The sequence below is a fragment of the Myxine glutinosa genome, chromosome 12, assembly GCF_964187855.1.
Source record: "Myxine glutinosa chromosome 12, kmMyxGlut1.1, whole genome shotgun sequence".
NCBI classification, from domain to species: domain Eukaryota; kingdom Metazoa; phylum Chordata; class Myxini; order Myxiniformes; family Myxinidae; genus Myxine; species Myxine glutinosa.
Window position 1 is genome coordinate 57,465,458 of NC_136272.1, and position 19,007 is coordinate 57,484,464.

Sequence of the window (19,007 nt, forward strand, 5' to 3'; positions counted from 1 at the left end):
CCATTGAAGACCTGAGTGGAAGAAGTACTGAAGTCATATTCTTGGGCCAGGCGAGTGAGAACCAGGAACTCCATTTACAGTATGGGAACAATCCATGTGTGGAACAATCCATGTCTGGAACAATTATTGTCTGGAACAATCCATGTGTGGAACAATCCATGTCTGGAACAATCCATTTTGCATACCTGGTGTTATTTTGTGACAAGTACTTCTTCCACTCGCGCTCGGGTCTGCAATTATTTATACAGAAGTATCGTACCGGAACACAAGAAACGTAATTACATCGACATTCAGTATATCCTGTGAATTACATCGACATACAGTAGATGTAGATCCTGTAAATTACATCGACAAGCAGTAAATCCTGTGAATTACATCGACATACAGTAGATCCTGTAAATTACATCGACATACAGTAAATCCTGTGAATTACATCGACATACAGTAGATCCTGTAAATTACATCGACAAGCAGTAAATCCTGTGAATTACATCGACAAGCAGTAAATCCTGTGAATTACATCGACATACAGTAGATCCTGTAAATTACATCGACATACAGTAGATCCTGTAAATTACATCGACAAGCAGTAAATCCTGTGAATTACATCGACATACAGTAGATCCTGTAAATTACATCGACAAGCAGTAAATCCTGTGAATTACATCGACAAGCAGTAAATCCTGTGAATTACATCGACATACAGTAGATCCTGTAAATTACATCGACATACAGTAGATCCTGTAAATTACATCGACAAGCAGTAAATCCTGTGAATTACATCGACATACAGTAGATCCTGTAAATTACATCGACATACAGTAAATCCTGTGAATTACATCGACATACAGTAGATCCTGTGAATTACATCGACATACAGTAGATCCTGTAAATTACATTGACATACAGTATATCCTGTGAATTACATCGACATACAGTAGATCCTGTAAATTACATCGACAAGCAGTAAATCCTGTAAATTACATCGACATACAGTAGATCCTGTAAATTACATTGACATACAGTATATCCTGCGAATTACATCGACATACAGTAAATCCTGTGAATTACATCGACATACAGTAGATCCTGTGAATTACATCGACATACAGTAGATCCTGTAAATTACATCGACATGCAGTAAATCCTGTGAATTATATCGACATACAGTAAATCCTGTAAATTACATCGACATACAGTAAATCCTGTGAATTACATCGACATGCAGTAAATCCTGTGAATTATATCGACATACAGTAGATCCTGTGAATTACATCGACATACAGTAGATCCTGTAAATTACATCGACATGCAGTAGATCCTGTAAATTACATTGACATACAGTATATCCTGTGAATTACATCGACATAGCCTACAGTAGATCCTGTAAATTACATCGACATGCAGTAGATGTAGATCCTGTAAATTACGTTGACATACAGTAGACCCTGTAAATTACATCGACATACAGTAGATCCTGTAAATTACATCGACATACAGTAGATCCTGTAACTTACATCGGTATACAGTGGATGCAAATATCCTGTAATTTTTTAAATCAAATTCCATCTTTTGAACATTTCTCTATTATTAACAGAACAATATTTTTTTAATGACATCGCTTGATGTGAAATGTATATAAATCAATCCCAATTTCCCAGTGATGGGATAACACAGTGAGAGGGAATAAGGAGATATTAGAGTTGTTAATAAGTGTGACGCAGTGACAATTCCTTCTATGGGCCGGTACATAAGGACACAAGGACACAAGGACATGCCAGTTTACGCAGAGGGTTAAATCATTTGCAGCATTCTTGCTTTGCCAGACTCTCATACTCTGCAATGCACTGCAGGTGCTCAGCAGGTGGAAAAGAAGACATTGAAGGAGCTGGGGCTCCCACGTCGATCGGAAGAATGGACGCGACAAAAAGCTGGAATTCATCCGAGTTGCTTTAATCAAACCAAACACTCAGGCACTCTGAAAAGCCCGTTTATCGGGCAGCAATATATATACATATTATCCCGGAGCGTTTGCCCAGGAAAGGCGAGAGGGGGCGTGGCCCAGCGTCCCGACCGAGGCCTGGCAAGTTGAGCGCGGGCCTGCCCGGGCGTCCTGGACGAGCCCGGCATGGTGATCGCTCCGCGTCCTTGATAGGTGCAAGGCGATTGTGAAAACCCAGCGGTAGCCGCTACACACGTCCCCCCAGAATCGACTTGCACCGGCAGGGTCAATTTGAGGGGGGTCCTGATGACCCGGCCGAAGCGACCCCTGGCGGGTCGTGGGAGGGGGTCCGGTGTGGTGGTGGGCGGTCGAGTGGGGGGCACCGTGGACGGGGGGCGGCCTCGCCGCGGCGGAAGGGCCACCCGTGGTGGGTGGTCGACGTCCACGTGCGCCGGCTTGAGGCGGTCCACCGCAATCCGGTCCGACCTGCCGCCGATGTCGATGACGATGACGAACGACTTGTCGTCCCGTCGCAGCACCCGGAAGGGCCCGTCGTACGGCGGCCGGAGTGGCCCCCGATGTGCGTCGTGACGCACAAAAACATACTCCGCTGTGTGAAGTGCTGGGGGGACGTAGGACTGGGGGTCACCGTGGTGGGATGTTGGCACGGGGGCAAACCGTCGGGCGGCCTCCTGGAGGTCCGAGAGCTGGTGAGCTGCGGACCAGGGACTGGTAGCGTCGAGCACGAATTCGCCCGGGACGCGTAGCGCCTGGCCATAGACAAGCTCGGCGGTGGATGCCTGGAGGTCCTCCTTGGGGGCCGTGCGGAGGCCCAAAAGGACCCACGGCAGCCGGTCGGCCCAACCGCCGTCTTGAAGGCCGGCCATGAGCGCGGCCTTCATGGAGCGGTGGAATCGCTCGCACAACCCGTTTGCTTGGGGGTGGTAGGCCGTAGTACGGTGGAGCTTGACCCCCAGGTTGCGGGCGACCGTGCCCCACAGCTCGGAGGTGAACTGTGGTCCGCGGTCTGACGAGATGTCCGCCGGTGCGCCGAAGCGGGCGACCCAGGTGGCGATGAAAGCCTGCGCCACGTCGGCGGTGGTGGTGGAGACGAGGGGAACGGCCTCCGGCCACCTGGTGGTCCTGTCCACCATGGTGAGCAGGTGTGTGAACCCCCGTGAAGGGGGGAGGGGGCCCACCAGATCCACGTTGACGTGGTCGAAACGTCGTTCGGGCACGGTGAAAGGTGCCAGCGGGGCCTGGGTGTGTCGGTGGACCTTGGCCCGTTGGCAGGCCGTCAAGGTGCTGGTCCAATCGCGGACGTCCCGACGAAGGCCGTGCCAGACGAATCGCGCCGACACCAGCTTCTGGGAAGCTTTCCGGCCCGGGTGGGAAAGGCCGTGGAGGGAGGCGAAGATGCGGCGTTGCCAGGTGACGGGCACGATGGGGCGAGGCTGGCCTTGGGAGACGTCGCAGAGCAGGACAGTGTCCGCGAAGGGGATGTCGGCCAGGCGGAGGCCCGTGTCCGCCGCCCGGAGGGCTTGCACCGTAGTGTCGGTGGTTTGGTCCGCCGCCATAAGCGCAAAGTCCACGCCCAGGTGGACCGCGTTCGCGCTGGCCCGGGAAAGACAGTCGGCCACGGCGTTGTTTTTGCCGGCGACGTGCCGGATGTCCGTGGTAAACTCCGACACGGCGGAGAGGTGGCGCTGTTGGCGGGCCGACCACGGCTCCGTGACCTTGGCCATGGCGTAAACCAACAGCTTGTGGTCGACGAACGCCGTGAAAGGTCGGCCCTCCAGGAGGTGGCGGAAATGGCGGACGGCCAGGTGTAGACCGAGGAGCTCCCGGTCAAACGTGCTGTATTTGAGCTCGTTCGGCCGGAGCTGCCGGCTGAAAAAAAGCGAGTGGCTGCCAAACCCCGTTCACCCATTGCTCATGTACGGCGCCCACCGCGTAGTCGGAGGCATCCGTGGTGAGGGCGATGGGAGCGTTGAGCACCGGGTGAGCGAGCAGTGTTGCGTCGGCGAGGGCCCGCCTTGAGCTTTGGAAGGCCGCATCCATTGCTGCGGACCAGGCGATGTCGTGCTTGGCCGGCTTGCCCCGGAGGGCTTCGTAGAGGGGCCGCATGAGTTGAGCAGCGCGGGGCACGAAGCGGTGATAAAAATTCACCATTCCCAGGAATTCCTGCAGGGCCTTTATGGTGCGGGGACGCGGGAACGTGGTGATGGCCTCGACCTTGGTTGGCAGCGGCACGGCCCCGTTCTTGGTGATGTGGTGGCCCAAAAAATCAACGGCCGTCGTGCCGAAGTGGCATTTGGCCGGGTTGACGATGAGGCCGTGCTCGCTGAGGCGCCCGAACAGTGTTCAGAGGTGGAGGAGGTGCTCGGCCCGGGACGTGCTGGCGACGAGGATGTCGTCCAGGTAAACGAAAAGGAACGGCAGGTCACGCAGCACGCCGTCCATCAAGCGCTGGAACGCCTGAGCCGCGTTCTTGAGACCAAACGGCATCCGCAAGAATTCGAATAAGCCGAACGGCGTGATGACTGCCGTTTTAGGGACGTCGGCCGCCCTGACAGGTACCTGGTGATATCCCCGTATGAGATCAATTTTCGAAAAAATGACCCGTCCCGCCAGACGGGCGGAGAAGTCTTGGATATGCGGGATCGGGTACCTGTCGGGGGTGGTAGCGTCATTGAGACGGCGGTAGTCGCCACACGAGCGCCATCCACCCCCCGGCTTTGGCACGATGTGCAGTGGCGAGGCCCACGTGCTATCGGAGCGCCGCACGATGCCGAGGTGCTCCAACGCGTCGAATTCGGCCTTCGCCACGGCGAGCTTGGCTGGGTCGAGGCGGCGGGCCCTGGCGTAGACCGGCGGGCCCGTGGTTGGTATGTGGTGCTCGATCCCATGCCGTACTGCGACGGCCGAAAACGTCGGCCGCGTGAGGGCCGGGAACTCCGTGAGCAGGCGAGCAAACTCGTTCGCCGCCGGGACGGCGCATGCCAGCTCGGTCGGCGCGGAGCTGCTCAATGTGCATACCAGGGAGCTGGAGGTTTCGGCATTGATTAAACGACGCCGTTGGACGTCCACCAGCAGTCCGTGTGTGCAGAGGAAGTCGGCGCCTAGCAGAGCCATGGGCACGTTTGCGGTTACAAACGTCCAAGCAAAGCGTTGGCCGCCGAAGCAGAGGGTGACGTTGCACGGGCCGAAGGTGCGGATGGTCGATCCGTTGGCCGCAACCAAGGAGGGGCCGCAAACTGCGGATTGCCTGTCCTGGTCAGGGGCGGGTATGACGCTCAGTTGGGCGCCGGTGTCGCACAGGAAGCGCCGTCCGGACGCTTTATCCATGATGAACAGTAAGTTGCCCGTGTGGCCGGCGCTCATGGCTGGTAATGAACGCCGGCCCGGCCGTTTCCCGGCCTGCCGAAGGTGCACGGGGGTCGGCATGTCCGGGCCTTCTGTCCGAACCTGGCATGATAGTAACACCACGCTTGGTCAGGTGGAGGCCCCGGTCGTCATGCTGGAGGTGGTCGGCTCGGTGTAGCGGCCGCCAATTGCGTCGGCAGTTCGGTCGTCGACCGTGCCGGGTGCTCGGGCGCCATGGGTGTTGCGTCGGACGGCGGTGGGTCCCATGTCGCCGCTGCGATGCGCTGTCCTGCGGCAGAGATCTTGTCGGCTTCTCTGGCAAGGGCCCGGGGATCTGTGATCGTCGTGCTTGCCAGGGCGCGGCGTACCGGGTTAGGCAGCTGACGGAGGAACAGCTCCCGGAACAGGAATGCCGGAGAGTGCTCGCCGAGCAGTGAAAGCATGTAGTCCATTCGCTCGGAAGGGCGCGTGTCGCCGAGCTCGGGCAGGTCGAGCAGGCGCCGTGCGCGTTCCGCCGATGGGAGGGCGAAAGCGTCGAGGAGAAGCTTCTTAATCGCGCCGTATTTGTCAGCAGCTGGCGGGCTCTCGAGGAGGCTCAGGGCGCGGGCCGCGGTGGCCGAACCGAGCGCTGCTACCACATGGTGGAAGCGGGTGTCGTCGGCCGTGATGCCTCGCAGGGCGAACAGGGAATCAGCCTGTGCGAACCAAACCGCCGCGTGAGCCTCCCAGAAGGTAGGCAGTTTAAGGGCGACTGCCGTGTCCATGTCGGTAGGTCACCAATGAAGGAGCTGGGGCTCCCACGTCGATCGGAAGAATGGACGCGACAAAAAGCTGGAATTCATCCGAGTTGCTTTAATCAAACCAAACACTCAGGCACTCTGAAAAGCCCGTTTATCGGGCAGCAATATATATACATATTATCCCGGAGCGTTTGCCCAGGAAAGGCGAGAGGGGGCGTGGCCCAGCGTCCTGGCTGCGGCCTGGCAAGTCGAGGGTGGGCGTGGCCGGGCGTGCCCGGGCATGCCCGGGCGTGCCGACCGAGGCCTGGCAAGTTGAGCGCGGGCCTGCCCGGGCGTCCTGGACGAGCCCGGCATGGTGATCGCTCCGCGTCCTTGATAGGTGCAAGGCGATTGTGAAAACCCAGCGGTAGCCGCTACAACATTTCCATTTGCAAATGAGCATTTTCAAGTTTCATGTTGGTGGTTAATTGTGCATGCTACAATCATAAAGAGTCTAGGCCTCGATGGCATTCTTTTGCCTTTATGTGATATTTGTATAAAGCCCATCAAAAGTGACGGGTTGGAACAGTTTATTCGGCGGTGCAGCCGCGTGAGCGTGCCAAAGTCTGAAGCCTGGGCCTAGTGCCAGGTGTCGGCCCATACTTGTATCATCTTTATTTATTAGACATCATACGGACGTAAATGAACACTCGTTTTACTCTGCTCACGTTGCACATCAGGTGCAGCAAATTTCACCTCCCTGCACCTTGTGTTTATTGTTATTTAAAAAACCGCTTCCTTACACCGCCCTTGAGTCTTGGTTTGCACCATTAATAACAATCCAACAGGTTTAACATATCCGTGCTTTGCTGGAAAGTGTAATGTTAGCTTTTACACTTGCCTCGATCTTGTAAACAAAAAAAAAGAAAAGAAAGAAAAGCATGGTGCCATCGAACTTTGGGGCAGAATTAGCTGCTCACACATAATTTCATGCAATCTCTTTAAAAGACAATTTACTGATGCTATTAATTGTCCACTAAATTCAGGAACTAACGTCAAGGGAAGCCATAAAATAATACGATACCATAAATAACATTTGTACAGTATCATTGGGGGCACTTTACGATATGTTTTACATGCATGCAGCTTCACTCCACCACACTCCGCTCTCCTTCGAGATATCTTGTTCTGATTTGATGCTTCATGGAATATTGTAGCGGTTACCGGAAGCATTACACAATCCCCTTGCACCGGCCGATGACGTAACCGGCGGGCGGTCACTTGCCCTGGCTCGTCCGGACTTGCCCGGACTTGCCTTGCCCGGGCGGACACTTGGTTTGCATACCACGCCCCGTTGAGAGGCGTGGCTTACCGATTTGCATACCACGCTCTGCCTGAGAGGCGTGGCTTTTGTGTGGTGAACTTTGGTTATAAATTACCGCCCGTTCTATCGGGCTTTTCAGTGCTTTTGAGTTGAGCTAGAAATAAATATCTCAGTGAAACTTCGTTCCTGGTGTCGTCCATTTTGTCCGGCTTTATCGTGAGAGCATAGCTCCACAATTGGTGACCCCTTTTCAAGAACACGGCGATGGAGTCATCTGTAGCTTTGAAGCTCCCTGGCTTTTGGGAATCGCACGCAGCCGTCTGGTTCGCCCAAGCGGGTCTCAATTCGCCCTGCGGAACATTACGGAGGCCACGACGCGCTACCACCATGTGGTCTCCGCGCTCAATGCCTCCACTGCCGCCCGGGTCCTGAGCTTCCTACAGAACCCGCCGAACGCCGACAAATACGGCGTGCTCAAAGGCCTACTCCTCGGTGCGTTTGGACTCACGGAGACCGAACGCGCGCGACAACTGCTCGACCTCCCGGAGCTGGGTGAGGCCCATCCATCCGAACGCATGAACCACATGCTTGCTCTACTCGGTGACCACAGCCCAGATTTCCTCTTCTGCGAGCTGTTCCTCCGGCAGCTACCCGGGCAGGTACGATTAGCTTTGGCTAATTCGCCTATGACGGACACTCGCGCCCTGGCCAAGGAGGCCGATAAATTTTTCTCGGCCAGGCGACACGTCGGAGCGGCCGCCTGGAACCCTGGGCCGACCGAGGCAACGCCCGCGCCACGACCGGCGCCACCACCAGCCGAGTTAGCGCCACTGGCGGCAGCGGCCGCCGCGATGCCCCGTCGACCGAACCCGACGCGACCGCCGGAGCCTCCACCAGAGCGGACCATGTGCTACTACCACACCAGGTTTGGGCAGAAGGCCAGAACGTGCCGCCCACCGTGCACTTTCGGCAGGTCGGGAAACGACCAGGCCGGCGCTCGCTGCCTGCCATGAGCGTCGGCCATTCAGGCAGCCTTCTGTTTATTACGGACACAGTGTCCGGGCGGCGTTTTTTGTGCGACACCGGCGCTCAGCTGAGCGTGATACCCGCCTCGGTGCAGGACAAACAGGCCGCGCTTTGCGGACCCACCTTGGTCGCCGCAAACGGCTCCTCCATCCGCACCTTCGGTTCGCGCAGCGTCGCATTCTGCTTCGGGAGCCAGCGCTTCAGGTGGGACTTCATCACGGCGAACGTACCCATGGCCTTGCTGGGTGCAGATTTTCTTTGCATGCATGGGCTTTTGGTTGACGTCAAACGGCGTCGGCTCATCAACGCCGAGACCTTCAGCTCACTCTCTTGCTCATTGAGCGGCTCCGCACCAACCAAGCTAGCCTGCGCTCTCCCGGCCGCGGACGATTGCACCCGCCTACTCGCCGAGTTTCCCGCCCTCACGCAGCCGACGTTTTCGGCCGTCGCCGTCAAACACGGCGTCGAACACCACATCCCGACCACAGGTCCACCGGTCTACGCCAGGGCTCGTCGCCTCGACCCAGCCAAACTCGCCGTGGCGAAGGCGGAATTCGACGCGCTGGAGCGATTGGGCATTGTGCGGCGCTCGAATAGCGCGTGCGCCTCGCCCCTGCACATCGTGCCCAAATCCCGGGTGGCGGATGGTGACCATGCGGCGATTACCGCCGCCTCAACGACGCCACCACCCCCGACCGGTACCCGATACCACATATACAGGACTTTTCCGCCCATTTGGCGGGGCGGGTGATCTTTTCCAAGGTCGACCTCATTCGGGGCTACCACCAGGCACCCCTCCGGCCGGCCGACGTGCCGAAGACGGCGGTAATTACACCTTTTGGCCTCTTCGAGTTCCTTCGCATGCCGTTCGGCCTTAAGAACGCGGCCCAGGCCTTCCAACGGCTGATGCACAGCGTGCTGCGCGACCTCACCTTCCTTTTCGTCTACTTGGACGACATTCTCGTCGCCAGCACTTCCCGGGCGGAGCACCTCATCCACCTGCGCACGCTTGTTGAGCGCCTCGGCCAGAACGGCCTCATCATCAACCCGGCGAAATGCCAGTTTGGCGTAACGGCCATCGACTTCCTGGGGCACCGCATCACGAAGCGCGGGGCCGTTCCGTTGCCGACCAAGGTGGAGGCAGTCACGAGTTTCCTGCGCCCCCGCTCCATCAAGGCCCGACAGGAATTTTTGGCAATGGTAAATTTCTACCACCGGTTCGTGCCTCGCGCCGCCCAACTCATGCGCCCCCTGTACGAAGCCCTACGGGGCAAGCCGGCCAAGCACGACGTCGCCTGGACCAAAGAGATGGACGAGGTGTTCACGGGCGCTAAGCTGGCCCTCGCCAACGCGACCATGCTGGCGCACCCGGCGCTCGACGCACCCATCGCCCTCACCACGGACGCTTCCGACTACGCGGTGGCGCCGTGCATGAACAGTGGGTGAACGGGGCTTGGCAACCGCTGGCCTTCTTCAGCCGACAGCTTCGCCCTAACGAGCGCAAGTATCGCGCTTTCGACTGCGAGCTCCTCGGCCTTTACCTGGCCGTTCGCCACATCCGCCATCTTTTAGAGGGCCGCCCGTTCACGGCGTTTGTGGACCACAAACCCCTGGTCTTCACCATGGCCAAGGTTGCAGAGCCGTGGTCGGCCCGCCAGCAGCGCCACCTCTCCGCCGTGTCCGAATTTACGACGGACATCCGGCACGTCGCGGGCAAGGACAACGCTGTGGCCGATTGCCTCTCCCGGTCCGGCGCGAACGCCGTCCACCTCGGTGTGGACTTCGCCCGCATGGCGGCCGATCAGACGGCCGACCCCACGGTGCAAGCCCTCAGGACAGCGGACACAGGCCTGCGGTTGGCCGACGTCCCCTTCGAGGACACAGGCACAGTTCTCCTGTGCGACGTTTCCCTGGGCCAACCTCGCCCCATCGTGCCCACCGGATGGCAGCGGCCAATTTTTGACGCCCTCCACGGCCTTTCCCACCCGGGCCGGAAAGCGTCGCAGAAGCTCGGGGCAGCGAAATTCGTCTGGCACGGGCTCCGTAAGGACGTCCACGACTGGGCCAACACCTGTGTCGCCTGCCAGCGCGCGAAGGTCCACCGGCACACCCAGGCCCCATTGGCACCATTTGACGTGCCCGCGCGGCGCTTCGACCACGTCAATGTGGACCTGGTGGGACCCCTTCCCTCCTCGCGTGGCTTCACCCACCTCCTCACGATGGTGGACAGGACCACCAGGTGGCCGGAGGCCGTCCCGCTGGCATCAACAACATCCGCCGATGTGGCGCAGGCCTTCATTGGCACCTGGATTGCCCGTTTCGGCGCCCCCTCGGACATCTCCTCCGACAGAGGCCTGCAATTCACCTCTGAGCTTTGGGGCGCGGTCGCCCAGGCCTTGGGGGTCAAGCTACACCGCACCACGGCCTACCACCCCCAAGCCAACGGCTTGTGCGAGCGGTTCCACCGCTCGATGAAGGCCGCTCTCAGGGCCAGCCTCCAGGACGACGGTTGGGCTGACAGGCTCCCGTGGGTCCTATTGGGCCTCCGAACGGCCCCTAAAGAGGAGCTCCAGGCTTCCACCGCCGAGCTGGTCTACGGCCAGCCACTGCGCGTGCCGGGCGAGTTCATCCCCGATGCCACCGGCCCCTGGTCTGCGGCTAGCCAATGCTCGGTCCTCCAGGAGGCCGCCAGGAGGTTTGCCCCCGTGCCCACGTCCCATCACGGCTGCCCCCAACCGCACGTCCCCCCAGCACTTTGCACTGCAGAGTACGTTTTCATCCGGAACGACGCACACCGGGGACCGCTTCGGCCGCCGTACGATGGACCTTTCCGGGTCCTGAAGAGGGACGACAAGTCGTTCATCGTGGACATCGGCGGCAAACCGGACCACATCTCCGTGGACCGCCTCAAGCCGGCCCATTTGGACCTCGACCAACCTCCACGGTTGGCCCTTCCTCCACGACGGGGCCGTCCCCCGTCAACCAAGCCCCCCGCCCGACCATCCACCGCCATGCCACCTACCACCCCCACACGAATCGCCAGGGGTCGTTTCGGCCGGGTCATCAAGACCCCCCTCAAACTGACTCTCCCGGTGCAAGTTAATTATGGGGTGGCGCATGTAGCGGTTACCGGAAGCATTACACAGTCCCCTTGCACCGGCCGATGACGTAACCGGCGGGCGGTCACTTGCCCGGGCTCGTCCGGACTTGCCCGGACTTGCCTTGCCCGGGCGGACACTTGGTTTGCATACCACGCCCCGTTGAGAGGCGTAGCTTACCGATTTGCATACCACGCCCCGCCTGAGAGGCGTGGCTTTTGTGTGGTGAACTTTGGTTATAAATTGCCGCCCGTTCTATCGGGCTTTTGAGTGCTTTTGAGTTGAGCTAGAAATAAATAGCTCAGTGAAACTTCGTTCCTGGTGTCGTCCATTTTGTCCGGCTTTATCGTGAGAGCATCGCTAAAATATACGCATTTTTGTGCCTTGCAGTCTCAAAATTACAGATTTGACTTTCAAAGTTATTACTGCAACTCAACTAATGTGAATTTACCTTGTCAACATTACTTACTTATTGTGAATATGTGTAACCTTCTCTTGTACTTCTTTATAATCCCATCACTGTATCACCGTACTTTTTGTGTGAAAGAAACTAAAGTCTGCTTTCATTACTTATTGTGAATATGTATAACTGTAGTGCCACGTAAGGCCGAGCAAGGATGCTGTGGGTGGGGCCGAGCGAAAAGGCTGTGGGCGGGGCCTAGCGAGGCCGCTGTGGGCGGGGCCGAGCGAGGCCGCTGTGGGCGGGGCCGAGCGAGGCCGCTGTGGGCGGGGCCGAGCGAGGCCGCTGTGGGCGGGGCCCGAGCGAGGCCGCTGTGGGCGGGGCCGAACGAGGCCGCTGTGGGCGGGGCCGAGCGAGGCCGCTGTGGGCGGGGCCGAGCGAGGCCGCTGTGGGCGGGGCCGAGCAAGGCCGCTGTGGGCGGGGCCAAGCGAGGCCGCTGTGGGCGGAGCTGAGCGACGCCTGCGTTGCCGTTGCCTGGAATAAAGATGGTGCTTCATGCTCTCTGTGTGTCTGCTTCTTTATAACAAAGACATTACAATAACCTTCTCTTGTACTTCTGTATTATACAATCACTGCATCACCGTACTGTTTGTGTGTGAGAAAGTAAAGTCTGCTTTCAATGCCAATACAGTGGACATGCTATTGGCATTAGACTGGCAAATTGAGCAATGCCAATCAAATAATACAAGTGTATTCTCCTGTCATAACTTTTGTTTGGATGTTCACATCAATGATTATTGTGACTTTCTAGTGCATTCTTACTGTGCAGTATTCCTTCATATAAGCCCTCGTCATGCACACTCACACACGTGAAGCAATATTTCACCATTCGAGAATATATTCCAGTCAGTTAGAAACAGGAGGGTTTTTGTACTCAGATGAATGATGGTGAGTTGAGTACTTTCCATTGTGATTGATGGTATTGAAGCCCACCATGCACAGTCATTTATACACATGTTACGTTTCAGCTGTGCCCTTCGATTTCCAGCGTGTTTTTTGCACACCTCGTATACCCACTGCATGCGCAGCCACAAGCACACTCTTTATTTCCACAAAAATAAGCCCACACTTTCACATTGTGTTAGTACATGTCGGAAACTCATAAAACTGTCTCGGGATTATTAAAACAAAATGATCAACAATGTTTCCAAAAAAAGGCTCCTATGTCAAGCCTAGTCACACCTTGTAGCTGGGTCCAAGCTGATGGATGGCAAAAATCTGTGCAGGGTTCAGTGCCTCACTGAAAACGTATACGGCTCCCAACTGGCCACAAAACACCCGATTGGCATCGGCAGTTTCAGAAGAGCCCAAGAAGCACTTGTCAAATGTCTGTCAGGAAGACATTTGAGTAAACAGCATTGTCTTCAGAAGGATGCCAACAAAACGTCTCGCTGCCAAAAAACACCCACTCTGCACTTTTTTTGCACTCACTCATTTATATACGGGCACAGTATGGTATAAAAGCAGCATCTACTTGAAATTCTTGCAATCCGTTAAAACAAAAATCCAGTTTTTTCTCAAAGCTAACCTTGTTCTAGCTCAACACCCAAGGACAAAGAACAAAAAATAGTTCTTGCAACTCCAGACTGGAATAATGGTTAGACTTTGTGGCATAATGGTAAGAGTATCCGTTCCGAGTCTGGGAGGTCGCTGGTTTAAACTCCGGCCGAGTCGTACCAAAGACTGTAAAATGGTAGGTGCTGCTTCACATTGAAGGGATAGAGCACAGAAAACTGTGATGGGGAGGGGAAATTCCTATTTGATTGGCTTCCCCTAAAAATTCCTACTTCCCCTAATCTTTATGGATGGGTTTGTGTGAAAGTCAAATCTGGTGTTGCCTTGTGTATCGTTTTCCTCATAACAAATGTGTGCATGGTTTGTGACGGAGCTCTTCCACGAGCATTAGAGCTTGTAAGAAAAAAAACAACTCAAGGTGTCAAATAACTTCCAACCACAAATCGATCAACATTTCCGGCCAACATGCTGTATTTTTATTGCGCTTTCCCCAAATGAGATTCCATCAGCATCACAAGAAGTAGGAAAATGGGAGTTCTAAGAGACATCAAATGAACATTGAAGTTAAAGGGAGAATCAAAAAATATTTTACTTTACCTCTCCAAAACAGGATTTAAAAAAGGATCAACATTGTTTGCGGCTGAAACGTATTCAGGTATCGGGGACTGAATCTCACTCTGCAACAGGTTCACCTATATCCGCAGCAGGTCTCAAAGTATGAAAATGCCCAGAGGCAAAGATTTGGGATTGCGGGCAAAGATTTGGGATTGCGGGCAAAGATTTGGGATTGCGGATTTCGGATTTTGCCCTCTTGACCACTTGAAACAAAGTTATAGTTTCTAAGTACTTCCACCAACCATGAACTGGTTTTACAAGGTTAAATTCAAAACATCCAGATAAAATCCTCAGTTTTAAAAACATCAAACAAACTAGAACGATACTCAGTGGAGAGCATACCTCTGCCAGGCCGAACAGTTTACCTTTTGTATTCCACGGATCTGGATCCCACTTGACCCAAAATCTAATCGGGTTGTTCTCGTCACCAAACTCATCCACCTGGTTTTGTCATATGTCGTCTATAAATTTTTGAAATATCGTCCTATAAATCGTTTTTGGCCCAATCAATCGAAGGTGAAGAATCACTTCGAAAATTAAAAAATTCTCGTATCAGGATCCGGATCTTCACCAAAATCAATTCGTCGTCGTCACACATTCAACCTCTTCAACAACTTTCATCCGAATCTGTCCATATGATTACCTTCGTATATACTGCCGTCTCCTAGCAACCATTGAAATTGGTTTAAAACACTGTGATACTGCTTAAAATACCTTTTGGTGGAGTAGTATACCGCTTTCTTCTACCAGGTGAGTGCACAGGGGTATTGGCTCTATTTTTTCATATTCCTGGGGTATATGTACAAAGAGTTTATTTAAAGCGAGTTAACTCTCTTCCAATTGTGTAATTAAACAATAGGCCTACTTCGAAAAACTTTTTACATCATGAATTGTACATGTGGACCAACTATGGATTACAATATTTATTAAATAATCATGTTTGGTTTTCATCAATTTTTAACTTGTAAAATTAAGTGTATTTGATGCTTTCAAGTTTAAAAATGAACAACCGAAGGAAATTAGTCAAGGTTGGTTCTCCCCACTCCCTCATCTCAAGTCAAGGTAGAAGTGTCACTCTCCTCCCCCCCCCCCAGCACCTCCTTCTCTTCTCTCTTCTCTCCCCCTGATTGAGGGTGCGTCACCCACTTCCTGCACTCACTGCACCCTCAGCTCTGCTGGCACTTGCTGCACACAATGCTGCCTGCACTCGCTACACCCTTACTGCTACCCGCATTCACTGCACCCTCACCACCTCCTACACTCACTCCACCCTGCACATGCTGCACCTTCACCATGGCGTGCACTCACTGCATCCTCACCACTGCCCACAAATCTGCACCCTCTCCACTGCCTGCACTCATTTCACCCTCACCAATGCCGATGTTGTCCATTGAAATCACTAATCTTCAAATCCAAATCACAATCACAAATCAAGATGATGTTAAGTAAAATATAAAATTGGAAGCAGACGTGTACTTACATCATTTGCATTCACGTGCCAGGCCATGTCACCATAAGATACGAGCTGCCCATTGACATAGCATCGAATCTCACTGTTGCGCCAACGGTTGTACACATGGACTATGGTAACCATGTACCACTGCACAAAGGATCAGCAGAAAATCAATAGAAATCCACTGAAACCGGATTCATCATATTCCGAGCATCACAAAAAATCATTTCAAATGCGGATTATAATGATTACGGCTGTTTTGAAATTCTCAAGGAATTTCAGGCAGTTGTCAATACAATGCAAACCTGAATAAAAATGATGGCAACACAAGTTTTATCAGACGAAAATAAACAAGACCGGAAGTCTAACAGCGGCGCAGCCACACTTGTAAAATAGTATAAACCACAAACACACGTTTAGCTTTTTAAAGTCGCTAATGCTGTTTATAACATTAAACAAAGAAATTTGGAGGAATCCCGACATCCGTGAGGTAAGTTTTACTTACAGAACTGAGTGAAGATCTACTGTAATCTATATACCCCACAAGGGTTGGACTTGTGCTCATTTACCAAGCAGCTAGCTAGCGCTTGCCAAGCCAGCCGTTCCTTAACGGTTTTGAATGGAGTGCTGGCTCGAATGCTTAAACCACTTGGTGATCTCTCCACAAGAAACTTGGTAAATGAACACACACCCAATGTTCTTGAGATCCGATCATAGATCGACTGTAATCTACATATACCCCACAAGGGTTGGAGGTGTGCTCATTTACCAAGCAGCTAGCTAGCGCTTGCCAAGCCAGCCGTTCCTTAACGGTTTTGAATGGAGTGCTTGCTCGAATGCTTAAACCACTTGGTGATCTCTCCACAAGAAACTTGGTAAATGAACACACACCCAATGTTCTTGAGATCCGATCATAGATCGACTGTAATCTACATATACCCCACAAGGGTTGGGGTGTGCCACAGAGTTCTATAACTAAACAAGAGTGCGCAGTTCCTGCACCGCTAACGTTACGATCGTGTGCGCACATGACGGCATGTCCGCCATTACCAAAGAGGACAAAAATGGCTCGGATAACCCGGATGTACATGCTTTGGCGTACGAGTTTGAATGTAAACAATACGTAAGACTGTCACTCGTGAACGAAACTGTACCTGGCTTTATCTTAGCCAAATTATGGAAATAAATAAGAACAAAGTATTTCCTACAAATGCATTTGATAAAAGAGTGTATTTTCTTACCTTAAATTGACAATTTAGGGCTGATGTCGATGTACAGGTTTGAACAGAAGTGATTTGTATCGGCGATATACACAGTTATATTATGCAGTGAGTGAAGCTTTAACTTGGTAAGCGAATACAGTCCACTCCGTGCAACAATCCGGGGCATTAACGCCACAACAATCATTGTAAAATGGAAACAAAATCAGGTCAAATGTCTAATGAAGCGTGCAATCCAACAAGGCGCAGCGTCATGATCCCTCAATTGTGAGCTTGAGTTCGTGAGAAAAGTCCGTCGTGAGATCGCCGCCATGATGTACCTTTAGTGGGGCCTGAGGGATTCAGTGTCATGAGTGTAGGCCTATTCAGGTCACATGATACAAGTTCATGAGTGTAGGCCTATTCAGGTCACATGATACAAGTTCATGAGTGTAGGCCTATTCAAGTCACATGATACAAGTTCATGAGTGTAGGCCTATTCAAGTCACATGATACAAGTTCATGAGTGTAGGCCTATTCAAGTCACATGATACAGTGTCATGAGTGTAGGCCTATTCAATTCACATGATACAGTGTCATGAGTGTAGGCCTATTCAAGTCACATGATACAAGTTCATGAGTGTAGGCCTATTCAAGTCACATGATACAAGTTCATGAGTGTAGGCCTATTCAAGTCACATGATACAGTGTCATGAGTGTAGGCCTATTCAAGTCACATGATACAAGTTCATGAGTGTAGGCCTATTCAATTCACATGATTCAGTGTCATGAGTGTAGGCCAATTCAAGTCACATGATTCAGTGTCATGAGTGTAGGCCTATTCAATTCACATGATTCAGTGTCATGAGTGTAGGCCTTTTCAAGTCACATGATTCAGTGTCATGAGTGTAGGCCTATTCAAGTCACATGATTCAGTGTCATGAGTGTAGGCCTATTCAATTCACATGATACAGTGTCATGAGTGCAGGCCTATTCAGGTCACATGATACAAGTTCATGAGTGTAGGCCTATTCAAGTCACATGATACAAGTTCATGAGTGTAGGCCTATTCAAGTCACATGATTCAGTGTCATGAGTGTAGGCCTATTCAAGTCACATGATACAAGTTCATGAGTGTAGGCCTATTCAATTCACATGATTCAGTGTCATGAGTGTAGGCCTATTCAATTCACATGATTCAAGTTCATGAGTGTAGGCCTATTCAATTCACATGATTCAGTGTCATGAGTGTAGGCCTATTCAAGTCACATGATACAAGTTCATGAGTGTAGGCCTATTCAAGTCACATGATACAAGTTCATGAGTGTAGGCCTATTCAAGTCACATGATACAAGTTCATGAGTGTAGGCCTATTCAAGTCACATGATACAAGTTCATGAGTGTAGGCCTATTCAAGTCACATGATACAAGTTCATGAGTGTAGGCCTATTCAAGTCACATGATTCAAGTTCATGAGTGTAGGCCTATTCAAGTCACATGATTCAGTGTCATGAGTATAGGCCTATTCAAGTCACATGATACAAGTTCATGAGTGTAGGCCTATTCAATTCACATGATTCAGGTTCATGAGTGTAGGCCTATTCAAGTCACATGATACAAGTTCATGAGTGTAGGCTTATTCAAGTCACATGATTCAAGTTCATGAGTGTAGGCCTATTCAAGTCACATGATTCAGTGTCATGAGTGTAGGCCTATTCAAGTCACATGATACAAGTTCATGAGTGTAGGCCTATTCAATTCACATGATTCAGTGTCATGAGTGTAGGCCTATTCAATTCACATGATTCAAGTTCATGAGTGTAGGCCTATTCAATTCACATGATTCAGTGTCATGAGTGTAGGCCTATTCAAGTCACATGATACAAGTTCATGAGTGTAGGCCTATTCAAGTCACATGATACAAGTTCATGAGTGTAGGCCTATTCAAGTCACATGATACAAGTTCATGAGTGTAGGCCTATTCAAGTCACATGATACAAGTTCATGAGTGTAGGCCTATTCAAGTCACATGATACAAGTTCATGAGTGTAGGCCTATTCAAGTCACATGATTCAAGTTCATGAGTGTAGGCCTATTCAAGTCACATGATTCAGTGTCATGAGTATAGGCCTATTCAAGTCACATGATACAAGTTCATGAGTGTAGGCCTATTCAATTCACATGATTCAGGTTCATGAGTGTAGGCCTATTCAAGTCACATGATACAAGTTCATGAGTGTAGGCTTATTCAAGTCACATGATTCAAGTTCATGAGTGTAGGCCTATTCAA

General features: G+C 52.4%; 1 protein-coding gene across 1 annotated transcript in view; it reads right to left on the reverse strand.

Moving 5' to 3' along the window:
• The window catches only part of LOC137437425 (neurobeachin), a 677,671-nt gene that overhangs the window by 438,242 nt on the left and 220,422 nt on the right, over positions 1-19,007 (reverse strand). Inside the window, exons 7-8 of the mRNA XM_078766839.1 lie at positions 15,546-15,665; positions 13,118-13,264 (exon numbers count right to left, since the gene is read on the reverse strand). Coding sequence (XP_078622965.1) covers positions 13,118-13,264; positions 15,546-15,665 — 267 coding nt within the window. The remainder of the gene's footprint in view (positions 1-13,117; positions 13,265-15,545; positions 15,666-19,007) is intronic.